The sequence below is a fragment of the Diprion similis genome, chromosome 11 (genome assembly GCF_021155765.1).
Source record: "Diprion similis isolate iyDipSimi1 chromosome 11, iyDipSimi1.1, whole genome shotgun sequence".
NCBI classification, from domain to species: Eukaryota; Metazoa; Arthropoda; class Insecta; order Hymenoptera; family Diprionidae; genus Diprion; species Diprion similis.
Genome location: NC_060115.1, coordinates 5,904,055 through 5,918,227, shown reverse-complemented (window position 1 = coordinate 5,918,227; position 14,173 = coordinate 5,904,055). Strand labels below are relative to the sequence as shown.

The 14,173-nt window shown below is 39.3% G+C and overlaps 1 protein-coding gene across 8 annotated transcripts in view; it reads left to right on the top strand.

Moving 5' to 3' along the window:
- The window catches only part of LOC124412699 (AT-rich interactive domain-containing protein 2), a 36,877-nt gene that overhangs the window by 19,368 nt on the left and 3,336 nt on the right, over positions 1 to 14,173 (top strand). Inside the window, exons 5-15 of one of the 8 annotated variants that reach the window (XM_046892796.1) lie at positions 4,727 to 5,190; positions 5,266 to 5,786; positions 6,187 to 6,575; positions 6,844 to 7,063; positions 7,156 to 7,333; positions 8,349 to 8,636; positions 10,520 to 10,726; positions 10,920 to 12,805; positions 12,901 to 13,060; positions 13,151 to 13,309; positions 13,900 to 13,980. In XM_046892796.1, the coding sequence (XP_046748752.1) occupies positions 4,727 to 5,190; positions 5,266 to 5,786; positions 6,187 to 6,575; positions 6,844 to 7,063; positions 7,156 to 7,333; positions 8,349 to 8,636; positions 10,520 to 10,726; positions 10,920 to 12,805; positions 12,901 to 13,060; positions 13,151 to 13,309; positions 13,900 to 13,980 (4,553 nt within the window). Of the gene's footprint in view, positions 1 to 4,726; positions 5,191 to 5,265; positions 5,787 to 6,186; positions 6,576 to 6,843; positions 7,064 to 7,155; positions 7,541 to 8,348; positions 8,637 to 10,519; positions 10,727 to 10,919; positions 12,806 to 12,900; positions 13,061 to 13,150; positions 13,310 to 13,899; positions 13,981 to 14,173 lie in introns of all 8 variants that reach the window. The other 7 variants (XM_046892795.1, XM_046892792.1, XM_046892793.1 and 4 more) reach the window with 7 other exon arrangements.

Below are 14,173 nucleotides of genomic sequence, written 5' to 3'. Positions count from 1 at the left end.
CACGGTAGCAGACCAGGTTTTTTAAAACAGATCTGAATAACAACGTTCCACTCTTTAACTATGTAACCCGTAACTATATTCAACGTCAATGAAAATGTAATAAAAATGAAAATATTCAGTAAAAGTATAAGTGAAAGGGAGGTTTTTGCACGTCTTTGAAAATGACGATGTTTCGTAAAATGACTTTGTACGAATAGCGGCGGTAAATAAGCTTTGACGAACACAGCAATCATACAGTAACGATCAATTCAAATCCTTTTTTAACGTTATACTCACCTGTCGGCGAAAAATTTCCCAAAAAAAAAAAAAAAGAATAAACTAGGAAAGAAAATATAACAAAAGTCATTGAACCACGTCGAACAGGTACCTACAATAAGTTTTTTAAATCAAACCTCCGAACATATTTTGGCGTCGTCGCAATTATCCCGGCAGTCGTTTCATCACACATGATACGAAGATTTGTGATTGCCGGTAGCTTATAGTTCCGTTGTTCTGGGTCGACGCTATATGTACATGCAATGCCGGGTTCGTTTGGTACAGTTCGACGGTATAGTGTAACACCACCATCACCTTCGCGGACGACGACGCGGTGGGGAGTCCCCGGAATCAATACGCGTTTGCAGAGATGCTCGCTGCTGGGCGGCCTGGGGAATCCCCACCCGTACCTATCGCTCGTCGACGCAGCTTTTCCACTCACGAAATATCGTATCACGCGCGTTTCTGTATGTCATTCGATGATCCCGGGGTATAACGAACGTCATTGATAATACAAGAATTATTCATGCAAAGTAATATTGATGAAAATAATAATGTTTTAATAATATTAATATAATATAATTTTTATAAAATAATAATACTTTTTACCGACAACCTGCAACGTGAAGAGGACAATCAGTCACGTTGTATACGGTATACAGGAATGTAGGGAAAAAAATCGACAATGTTATTATTATCTTTTTTTTTCTTTCATAATTTTGAGCTTACCTGAGATTTTACTCATTTTATTTAAATGGGAAATAGAAAATCGTGATGATTCGTATCTAAATGTTAATATTAATCTTCCTGTCCCTCACTGTGTTGTACTCTTTAGCGCTAAGCGTATATTGAAAAGCTCTCATTACAGCTAGCTTTAGGAAATTTTTTCAAAGCATCAGTAAAGATATCCATCCAAAACCTAGCTAAGTATGAAATAGCTTTTTTTTCTTAATCTTCGTCGTTATTTCTTATCGTATAGAAAGAAAATGTGTGAGGAATTCCATTCTAGTATTCAAGAATTAATTACAGAAAAAAATTTCAGCAAGGAGACTCAGGGCTCGAAATAAAAATCTGAAAAAATTAGAAAATCAGTTTCTCATATTTAAAGCTGATCTACGATCATCCAACATTAAAATTCAAACAGCAAAAAACTTCCACGATCACCCTAGTATACATACGTTTCACATATCGCGAACAAGTTGTGTGGAAACCGCGAGTATGACGGCCGCTTATCGACGCTACGTCCCGTTATCGAACGTCAATACGTCAATACGCCCTCCCCCGCCTCCGGTAGCATCTATCTATCTATACCAGTCTCTGCGTATTATAGGGGTCCCTGTATCTATGTTGCGTGTATACATTCTGCATGTATTATGGGGCTCTTTCACCGTATGTACAACCATTTATCCCCGGCTCTGACGTCGTCACCGCACACTTTCGACCTGCGGGTTTCATATTTTTACTTTTTTTTCTTCCTAAGTTAATACCTCGGATGAATTTTTTATTTACTTTTTGTCTTTCCGTGGGGGTGTGGGGGGGGGGGGGGGGGGGATTGTATGCAGACGACTATTTTCTGCACTGCATCAGGATTTTCTGATTTTTATTATAACCGGCCTTTTCCTGCCTTGCTTTTATGCTGTAATGACATATTATTACGTGTATATAGTATGATTGTTTTAAAAAATTACTATGCATAGTGCACGCGGCGTTTTTTAAGCTTATTTCTTAATTTACGTATAAATGTATTATGGTTTTCACTATTAAGGAAATTTAGTAAAATTCCATTTGCGTCCTCGTGAATATGGGGATTTTTTTTCGTTCAGACATCGATATCTTAGTCCCTTTTTCCAAATATAATTCACGACGACGCGGGATATTGAAAAATCGCTATTGGATCAAAGAATGAGAAAATATAATAGAATATCTTTGTTTTTTTTTTTATTTCAAATTTCCGAAATAACGGTTTTTCCATTTTTTCTCAGCATGAATCGTCGCAGTAACGTTACTAACTTTAATACAGTGTCTACAGTTGGTATTCCGCGAGTTGCAGCTGATCCGAGAAGCTAGTTCAAAACCTTCGACGCTCGTTATCCACGGCTCCTGCGATACTCGTTGATAAAATTTCACACCGATAAATCGATCGATCGATCGGGCCGAGTGTAGAACGGTTTTTATAACCGCCTATTACTATATAAACGAGAAAAATCTCCGTCGAACTGCGTTGATAGAACGATCGCTTATCAAGATATTAACAAAAAACTGATTTGGAACACCTTTTTTCAAGATGTCGGCGCGAACGTTACGGTTTAAAATCATGACTTTTATTATGTTCAAATGTCTCTCACGATATTGTACTTCCTGGCAAAATACAGATTTTTCTCAATTTCTACTACCGCTACTCGTCAAAACGAGATCCAAGGTAGACGCTACGAATCCAGTCGCGGCTTCCGGGAAAATAAGAGGCTCCCAAGTTTCGCTCCTCGTCTTCGCTCGAGGCTCGGACTCTGACTGCACTGCACTTGTCAGCGAAGCGAGCCACGCTACGCGCCCCTCCGTAGCGATTCGTAGAAGTCTGACCCTGACCGAGGACAACCTACTTTGAGCGCGTGGGTCGCGCCCGCCGCGGCGGGGGACGCGCACGTTCGACGAGAGACTACGTAGAAGTTGTAGCTAAGCTGCTGCTGCTGCTGCTGCTGCTGCTGCTGCTGCTGCTGCTGCTACCACAGACGATCATAGATCGGGCATAGAGACGGACGTCTCGAGCTACGTAGCTTAGGTAGTACGTACGTAGCTACGTGCGAACGTTTTACGGCGACGCGTCGCATCGAGAAACCTCCTCTCTCTCTCTTTCTATCTCCTAGGTATAATGGATGGATTATCTAACGATGCTTTCCCACCTTGACCTGCCTCAACCGATCGCCTATGACGCGCTGACTCGCCTCCAGGTTCACACTCCATAAAGTCTGATATAGAGCTGGCCGACGGTCAAGAACCGACTACAGTAGAACCTCGATTATTAGAATTAATTGGGACCCAGTCTATATGCTTCGGATACCCGGAATGCAATTTTCATCTTTAGGTGTGATATATAGTATATGTGCGTGGCTTAGGGGTCTCTATAGTTACTCTTGCAGGAACTTCGTTTACACTTAATCTAATCACTGATAATAACAACACGAATAATAGTCTTAATTCACTAACAAGGTCTCTATCTCTAATATAGTCTGTTTTCTATTTCACTTATAATTAATTATCGCGTACAGGGCGAAGGGGTAACGAATCCACTCTGTCTCTAGAATTCTCTTGACACGTCTTTACGTTTTTTCACCGATCTCCAGCTCGGTTCCAATGCAACTGATACTCAAAACAGCATCTTCTAGGGCTGTGGCTACGTTTGACGAAAGGCTCTGCTTCTCGGAGTCCTCCCCTCTTCCACCCCCTTTACGCCACTTATCAGGCTAAGGGTCTATGAATAATCTAAATATTAACAAATATGCTTAGACTGAATATAAACCAAATGTTTTTCAATATTGTAAACATCACAGTGTGAGGAACTGCGTCCAGAATATCGTGCGCTGACATATATGTGTGTATGTGTGCGCGTCGAGGATGACGAAAGTACAGGGTTGTCATTACTTTATTTTATTATTCCGAAGTGTTATTGGAGAAACGAGGATCAGTCGACGAGAGAATCTTCTTGTCAATTTACGAACGGCTGCTCCACATTTTTTAGCGAGCAATAATGTATATTTCGCAGCAAAAGTTCATTTTCTCGGATAATCAAGGTTTCTACTGTATTGTGACGCTGCTGATACTTACGTTCGATTTTGATACTCATTGTCTATCTGCTCATGAACTAATCGTCGATCGCACATCGCGTTATCGGTATCAACCGACTACTACTTACTTTTTTTTCATCCACAAACGTGAAATAACGCTAATTCTAGAGGCTTTGGAAACTGCATAGGTATGATTACATGATTTTTTTCACTAGAAATGTTAGTGTATTCTTCAATTCTTTGCGCTAAAAGTTAAGAAAAATTGAACAGATTTTACGGTGACACGATACCTTAAATTTTCTACGAAGAGGCAGAGAAGCGGTGCGAAAATTGAACAGTCTTAAGTAAGTTTGGTTGAATTTACGAAGTACAGTGGGAACTTTCAAATAATTGAGGAAGAAAAATAAAGAAGAAATTCGTTTTTCCCGACGGGACGAGCTGATTCCCTGACTTTTGCCCGATTGATGCGATTTCCTAGCAATTCCCGATCTATTGGTCACTCTGCATTTAAGTTTGGCGTATAAAAGAGGGAATGTTGAAGAAAAAAATGTCGCGGACGAGTTCAATATGCAAAATTATAGAACGCTAATCGATATAAATTTCGATTTTACTTTTCGCCCTTGTGATCTGTTGATTTGTATTCATTTGTCCAAATGTAATTTCTGTACAGAATTATTTTTGTGGTATTTCAGAATCCCTGCGAGATTACAACGGTCTCTCGGCAAACTTGTACAAGCCGTCTAACTATGACAAGCTTGCTCTGTCTCTACTCTCGCCGCTACCGAACGAGCAGGATTTTGCGATAAATGTTTGCACCTTGCTGTCAAACGAGGGTAAACACTCGCTTCGTCTTGACAAGTATCCACGGCTTGTTAATATACTATTGGCACACGCTGGAGTCTTCGATTCACCTGGCACTCGACAGCTTTTTATCGAGGTCTATTCACGGGTCAGGAATTACTCCATCAACTCATTTTGGTCGGATGTTATCGATGCGCAAGATGCCCTGGACCTGACGGACGAGAGAGACTTTATGAAAAAAGCCATCAATACGCCAAAGACTTTCTCGAGGCGGAAAATTCTTGAAAAAGAAAAACAGAACAAGCTCATACAAGCGGAGAATGAGGAAAATGTTACACCTATGGAAGTGGATGAGGTATGTAGTGAAAAAAATTTGTTTCTGCTTCTTCAATTTCTTAAACGGTGTTTATATTTATTCTTGGTTCTTTAGGTACCAACGGAATGCTCGCGGTTGGATACCGCGCAAACCGATAGAGAAGAGAGCGAAAGTTGTCGATATCAAAATCAGAATTCGATAAGGTTCGACGAGGAGGATAAAGACTTGTTTTGTGTGGGACGAACGTTAGGGACGCAGGACCCTTATGGCCAGCGCGTACTTCAGATAGCTTCCATTCTAAGGAATTTGAGCTTTACCCCCGAAAACATATTGATTTTAGGGAGAAATAGATGTTTCCTAAGATTTGTACTCCTATGCGTCAGAGCCAGGTGGAGCAATCTGCATCAGCTTGGTTTTGACATGTTAGGCAATGTTGCTAATGAAATTCTACTGAAAGAAGCTGGCCATCGAATAACCGATGTCATGTTGTCCTGCGTATCACGGGGCATCGACTCACCTGACAGATTTATTGTTATATCCTGCCTTGAGGTGCTGAACAAAATCAGCCAGCAAGATAGTAATGAAGAAATTATCACCCTCGGCCTAGACGATAGCGCGTACGAAATAATATGCAGGTAAATTATATCTTCGAGTCATTTTCTTATCACAATTTGTAAACCCATTCGTCTATCCAGCCATTGGCACAATTTTTGGCAATTTTATTTAATTCTTGGATTCATACATTATTATTTTTACATTTTCATCTCAAGCTTGATTATTCGGCAAGTGTGCTGGGACGTAAAATGTTCATTCGTCAATTAATATATTTAGAAGAATTGAATTTTTTTATTGAACCTTGTCAGCAAAAGTAAAAAATCATATAGTCTCAAAAAGCTCAAAGCTCTTGAAACGGCTGTATATTTTTCTCCAAATTTAGTTTGAAGTAATCAAGCTCGACATAAAAAAAATGAATAATCAGAAAACTTTCAAGGTACCTAATTATCGTCACTGATTTCACACGTTGTAAATTTCAAGGTTTCTAGCTCTGAGCGACATTGCTTTGCTTGTTTATACCTTGGAGTGTCTCTACGCTCTTACTTCTTTGGGTGAACGTCCTTGTACAAGCGTCGCGCGGGTACGCGGGGCTATAGATACGCTAGTTGCTCTGGTCACAGTGGAGGCGCAAAGCTATGGACCAAAAGCTTGCATTTTGATGAGAGTCGTGGAGACGGTATCGACTATAACAGTCCCAACAACAGCCAGTGGACAAAGTGCCACTGCTACACCAGCGGCACCTGTTCAGGTTGTAGCTTCATCTGTACCATCTGTACCGACGACAATCACTGCCACCACAGCCCCTGTTAGTCCAGCTCCCTCGAGGCCCACCACTCCAGCTAGCGTTAATAGCAAACAAACTTCGCATAGTAAGCAATTTTGATCTCTCCGCATTAGATATATATATTTTAGTATTTTTATCAACACAATGCTCTTCTGACTATTATTTATTTGGTTGTTTGGTTGCTGAGAAATAGTTTTTGTTGGACTCGCGACCACTTTGATGTGCTTTGAATGGTTGTTATACAGCATGAAACAAGGGTTTTAGTATGAAGAATATTAATTTCCATTCGTGATCAGTGCTTTATTAAATATTGAGAATTTAATGCAATTTTGTTTTCATTTATCTTTGTTTAGAAGCAATAGAAGCCTCGAATACGATACAGCAGCAACATGCTCACCAGCAAATAATTCAAGAAAACGAGCAGTTCGCCCTTAGTTGGCTTAAGGCTACATTCGAACATTCGGCGGGAGTCAAAATTGAACAGGAAGAACTGTATAAAAAGTACCTTGGATGTTGTACAAAGATCGGAAGACGAGGTGTAATCGCGCCACTTCATTTTCCCAGATGTGTTAGGTAACATTCAAACTCTGGAATTGCTCAATACGTGAAATTAATGTAGAATTTAATTGATTCGATGACGAAAATTCAATTATCTGTTGATATAGATCCGTTTTTGGCGGAACCGTTGGACCAAATCCGATAAAGGGCGAGTCAACGGGAACCCAGTACTACGAAGGCATCAAAGTTCGCTCTGTACCACTGACAGTGTCCTTTCCGAGCCAAACGTTACCAGCGAGTAATATGATTCATCCGATCCCGGCGACCAACACAACTCCAGTAAAGGTGCTTCCCACACAACAGCGAACACTCAAGACCATAAGTCCTGCTCCCGATAGCACAGCCCTAGAAAATTCCATAACTGGTGCACAGAGAACCCCGGCCCCCGCGTCTCCCATTCTCAAAGCGCAGTTATCAGCCCCACCAAAACCACCCTCTACGATCCCCAATCAACCCCAGATTCCAGTCACCAAGGTTGACTCCAAAAGTCAGGTGGGTCCTAGTCCTAGCTCTGTATATCTCATTCGTATCCTTGGTTCTCATCTATCGTAATTCATAGGATAGATATTATTTATTCCAAATACTTTGGGTCAGAAAACTTCATGACAACTACTACGTATCTGCTACTGAACTTACTTATGCCTAAAGAAAAAATCAAAGCTACAATTTCTAATCCAAAATCGTTATTTCTCTCAAGTCAGTTTTTTCAGTTCTTCTATCGTAACTTGGACATGAATCTTTTCTCGTATTTACTGTACCTGGTATCCATTTTCCATCCATTGTGTGTCATTTTGAGTTAGTTATCAGAAAACAGGCATCAGGGAATCGTGCAGAAAAAAAACATATACATTTTCCTTTAAATACCCGTTACTAAATGAAATAGAAAAAGCCTCCCATGTATAACCCTGAAAAGACGTGAATCCTGGAGCAAAATTTATGTTGCTGAATAAAACTTGTGCTTCGATTACTGTGGGACTATCGGTGTTGGGTTGCTGTAAATGTTTTCTACCAAATCATGTTTCATTTTGTCTTGTCTTGATAGGTAGAAGGCTTAATGTGCACAGCGAAAATCAAAACTTGAGCTTATCTAAATTGTATTTATTTACATTTAATTAACCAAAACAGTCAATGAAATTTAAACTCCTCAACGAGTCAAAGAAATAAACAGAACTCAATTTCAAGTTTAATGCTAGACATCCCAAAAGAAACTTGAGGTTTAGATGTAGCATTTTAGCGTAGTTTACCGTATACCCGTAATTGCTAGAATTGTTGAGCATTGTTTGTGATTGGTGTGGATCAGGTGTCAGTGTCGCACCCCCACCTGAGTCAAGCCCTGCTGGCCAGTGGTTCTCAGTTGCAACAACAGCACCAATCCCAAGTTCAAGTAGCGATGAAGGACGATCCTCGAAGCGGTGCAACTTCAAGTTCAATAATAAAAAGCCTCTTGGCTACAAAGGTAACGATCAGCGGCGACTGCATGCCCAGCGCCGCTGCCAGTTGTGTGTCTGCCCCTTCTGCCTGCGTAATAAACACTACCACTAGCATCGCATCCAGCATCAGTGCCAACCAGCTAATAACCAGCAACCAGGTATTGTTGTTGTACAATAACAAGGAATTTAGAAACGTTCAAATTCACCATATCAAAATAGATTAAAGAGAAAAAAAATATATATATCTATATATATATATATATATATATACATATATATGTATCTTTCGATGTAACTATACATACAAAATTATCAGTATTACTGTAACAAACCTGTGATAGTGGACTCGAGGAGACAAACAATAATGTATAAACGTAATGTATAAAAGCAGTCATATTGATATCAAACTTGATCTCTTTATATTTTTCTTCAGTTTCGAAGTGTTTTACATATCTACAGTTTTCTCATTCTTTCTATTATTTTCTTATCATTTCACACACTGTGATATGAAAAAAATTTACCTTCACCAGCTCCCTTGAAAAAGTTCATGTATGTGCAAGTTACCAACCCAGTTTAATTTTTTTTTTTCTCGTGAAGTTATTGCCAAATTAATTCTTGTTGAAGTGTTGCGATTTAAAATTTCTTCGCTCAAGTGAAAATCAGAGCGATGAGCATGGAATTGTGTTGTGTTTTATGTTTGTTATAAAGATTTTGATTATTTGAACAGTGACAAAGTAATACATCATTTTGGAAACAATTCAAACGATAGATCGTAGTTCCCAACAATGATGTATGCTCTACAAATTATGTTTTTGATTATTTAATTTGTGCAATTGTTCTGTTCGTAGTTGGGCTTAATACGTAGTGTTGTGCAATATTTCGAATGATTTTTTTCCTCTTGTCTGAGAACTGATCCATCCGCCAACCATTTCCACATTCCCATCACCCATCTTTAAACAAAACCTTAAATATTAACGATTAGTAGTTTGACAGAGTGATATTTATTAAAATTTTCTAGAGGCACTGATAACTGAGTGATCAGTACTAATCAAAGCACGTATTAAAAATTCAGGGTGTATACGCACCGCGAAAAAACCGGGAATTTTTCGTACCAGGCAAAAATTCAAAAAAATACGGGAATTATCTGGGACTTCGGAATAATAAGATAAATTTTGATCAATTAATGCGTAAATCATATTTTTTCGGGAACACTTTTTCCCGTTCTGCCTGGTTGCCATCATATAATAATATCGCATGTCTGATCGTTGAAGTACGCTTCCACAAAAAAGTTGAATTTGGTGGTAAAAGGGCGAATTCTTCTTTTATTTTTTTTATTTTCACAGAATTCGCTGTAAAAGCGCTCAAAACGCATATCTATTATAACTAAAATTAGCCGGTAAAATGAATAAAGCTAAAAGATCTTTGTTTAATGGATACGCCCTTATACCATTAGACACGCGATATAACTGATGCCGAATAAAGGTTCTAATATATTTTAGATATTCAAATTCTGAATATACCGTGAAATCCTTAACATGATGATGAAAAGCTCTCGCACACATTGCTGCGATCTCAGATTTCGTTGATAGAATTTCATATTTCGCAAGCTATAAACAACGTTCATGAAAACTAGAGCCCGGTGTTGTAAAAATATATGAAAGGCTTGTTATTGCTTAGATATAAAAAGTAATACCGGTAAAATATGTCAAGATACCTGAGGGGAAAAATTCGGGAAAAACCCAGAATTTTTTTTTCTGATTTCCGTATACACCCTGGAAATACTCGATTTAATAAATGTTTTTTCAACAATCCATGAAAAAAAATGAACAAGTATAAAATAAAAGTTTTTCAAATACAATTAAAAATTCACATAGAATAAATTATCATTCTGAAATTGAATTTCCAGCCGTTGTCTTGTTTTTTTTTTTTTCGTTTAAATCTTTCACTTTTTATTCGTTCTGGACTCCTGTGTTGGAAAAATATTTACGAAGCTATAACTGATGAATGCTTCATAGTGTGTACTAACGTATTTTTCATGCAGGTTGCCCAGCGTCAGCAACAACAACGACTACTTCAGGCTCAATTGACAGGAGTCATTCAGCCTGCAGCGCCTACCGCTACTCCAGCAGTAGCTTCACCTAAAATAATCTCAAGTACTAAACTGAAATCTACAACTGCTGCCACTCCTGCAAAAAAATTCCAAAGGATTAACGGAGCTAAGGTTATCGTCACCAACAATTGTGACAAGGTGCACATGACTATATATATTGCAAATATTGTTTAATTGGTTGACTAATTAAGTATTTAACTGATTTTATGTGATCGGTGAACATCTCTCTAACTCGAAATTATTATCACGTTCAGTTTTTCTACGTTTCTGCAAGTCAATAATAGTTGAACCACTTCTCGCATGTTAATTGTTGTTTAACATATTGTTCCAGGCTGACATAAACGACTCTGAGAACGTCAATCAGGTGGTAACGTCAACTACAGTGATTTCGCATCCAACGGAAAATCACATATCCTCCACTGTCAAAGTCTGTCGACCACCTCCTCTAGTTCCATTGAGTGGAGGAAATAAAACTAATCATCGAACCATCTGTACGCCATTAGCAGAAGACTCAGATTCTACTAATAATTCGCTTGCATCTAGTAGCGGAATTGGTGGGAGTAGAGATTGTTCTGGTGTTGGGGCTGAGGAAGAGAACTCATTGACTAGTTTTGAGGGCATTCTTTTAAATGGTGCCCCCATCAACTTGGATATCGATGGCCAAGAGGATGGATCTTCGAAAGATTCATCAAGCATAAGCTCCAAAGACAAACCTCTGCAAAGTATGATGCTTGCAGATCTGTTGGAGAGAAAAGTTGACAAAGAACCAATTATGAACGGCGTTTTAGGGAAAAATTCAATAAACGAGAAGGGAATGGACCTTGTAGAAAATCATATTGAAAAAGTATTGAAAGAATCTCCAACGGATGTGAAATTGAAAACTGAAGTTGACGAAAATGACGTATTACAAACGGAAGGGTCTGAAGAGACGCTTATCGAAGCACCAAGGGGTATAAAGAGATCAGCCAGTGAGCCAGACGAAATTCAATCAAAGAAACCCAAATATTCTAATGGTACGAGATCTCCAGAACCTGGTGTTGATTTGAAAACAGTTGAATCGACAGTTTCTAGCATGAAATCAGAAGAACCAGACGATGACAAGGATAGTGAAAAAGCAACGGTATCTTCAACGGCCGCAAACCTGTATGCTGCGCTAGCTGCGGATTGCATTGAAGACGAAATTGACTTAATAGATGATCACGCAATCGTAGTGAAAGACGAACCAGTCGTAAAAGAAGAGCCACAAGTATTGTTGAACCAAACTGAACAACAACAACCGCTACATCAGCAACTCCAGCAAACTCAAACACCAGTGCAGACGCAAACGCAAACGCAAACGCAAACGCAAACACCACAACAGCAGCAACAACACCATCACCAACAACATCAACATCAACACCATCAACAACAACTGATTGTAGCTGCACCCAGGCAAATAGTCGTCCAACAAGCTATTCAGTCAAATAATCAAGTCATCATTCCAACGACCACAGTTAAAGGGAGACAACCTCAACAGCCCCAAGTCCTTTTGCAACAAGGAGCAGGAGGTCAGTTGCAGTATGTTGTTTCTGGAGGTGTTCCTGGACAAAACTATGTACTCGCCCAGTCTCAGACTGCTCTGGTTCAAGGACAGGCTCAAACAGTCTTAGTGGCTCAAACGACACAGCAACAAGGAACTGGCGCAAAAACTATAATTATTTTACAACCACAGTCTGCAGCCCAGCCAAGTTCACAGAAGATGGTTGCAGTTACACCACAAGGGCAGCAAGTTGTCGTTACACAGGTCCCAAGACCAATTCTGCAGAGCCCAGCCTTGAGTAATATCCCTCCGCCTTTGGTGCCAACTTCGGCCACAATCCCTCAAACTTCCATTATAGTAAATAGCTCTGTTGCTCAGGCCAATACGAACTCAGTAACAGTTGCTATTCCAGCTGTAGCTCAGCAAGGATCGATAACCACTAGTGTACCGTCGAGAGTGGTTACCCCCACACCCGCATCCACCCCTCCACCAACCAGACCCACTACACCGCATCAGGCAGCTGCCACTCATGGGCTTGCTGTTAAGCAATCTCTGAAGATAACGAAGACTACGAACTCCTCAACATCAACCGAAACGGATTCTAAACCTTCGACGAGTCAACATCCAGCCGAAACTAAGACCATCACAATCAAAATTGATCCCAATGCTTTTTTGTGCGAATGGCGAGGTTGTTTGAGGTAATGATGTGATTCATTACTTTGATTAATTACCAAGTTCTCTATTTGAGTTTAATAAAATTTTCTAAACGAATCTTGATCGTTTATTTTATTAGGCAATTCAAAACGGCCCATGAAGTTTACCTACACGTATGTGAAGCACATTGTCCAGTTGGAGGTGAAGAGATTTTGTGTCTTTGGGCTAGCTGTGATGGATTGAAGAGACGTAGATTCTCTCTGATGACTCATCTTTATGACAGACACTGCAACTCAGAGGTGATATAACGCTATTTTTCAGCAAACTGTAATGCAACATTTACTCTTCTTTTTTTCAAAACTTTATTCCTGTTTACCTGTTAACAACAGACTATGGCACTAAGAAGAAAGCAATTGACTGTTACTGGTAAAACTGAAATATCAACATCAACACCAGCAACACCACACCATCCCGGTTATGCGCCCAATGCCGCATTTCATGCGATCAAAAGGCACGCCCTGGAATTTGTCAACCCCAAGGAGTTGATGGTACGTTAGTCTTCATTTTTCCGAATATGCTAAAAATACAGTGTTTCATGCCATGCCAAATGAATCCTCCAAATGGCTCACTGTTTATGGTATCATTTATTGAACATAGTTATATACAACTGAAGAAATGTCAAATATGACAGATTTTTTATCATTAAATTCTTCACAACATCTTAAGCTTCTTACAACATTACGTTAAGCTTAGTATGAATTTGTTTCATAAGAATTTCTGCTATTCTAGTCGATTCATCTGGTATATTGAATTAATAACAGCACTATTTACTAATTACTTGAAATGAACGAAAGCTCAGAGTGTGAATGGCAAAAGTCTGATATGCTTACAAATGTAAGTTGGGGTCTTTGTTTAATAATTTTTAAGACGTTGCAAAGTCAAGTTGCTTCAAATACGAAATCTCAGGATAAAATGAATATATATATATATACATATATAAATAATAATTTCCCAACTAAATTGATACCCTCGTAAAAAACGTATTCCTGCGATATCCCAAACATCTTTGAATCTGTACAATTCTTTTACTGCGTCTTTACTGTGAACCTAACTAATTTTCTTGTTCCCCTTGGCGAAGCAGCAGAGGCCATCCAAGCCCGCTGCAGCCACTTCGAGCACTTCTTCTCCCAGACCAGGGCAAAATCCTCCACCGGAACAGGTAAACACGAGTTCAGAATCAAAAAGGAGCCATGCCACAGCCACAGCCCTTGTGTGCTGCACCAGCTGACTTATGCTTGACACCTTTATTTTTCGCAGCGTATTTATTTTCTCTTCATTTTTTCAATACTACCCAACTATCCTACCCTGGCATGGTTTTCATTTTCTTTTCATTCTCTTCTGATATTCTTTTA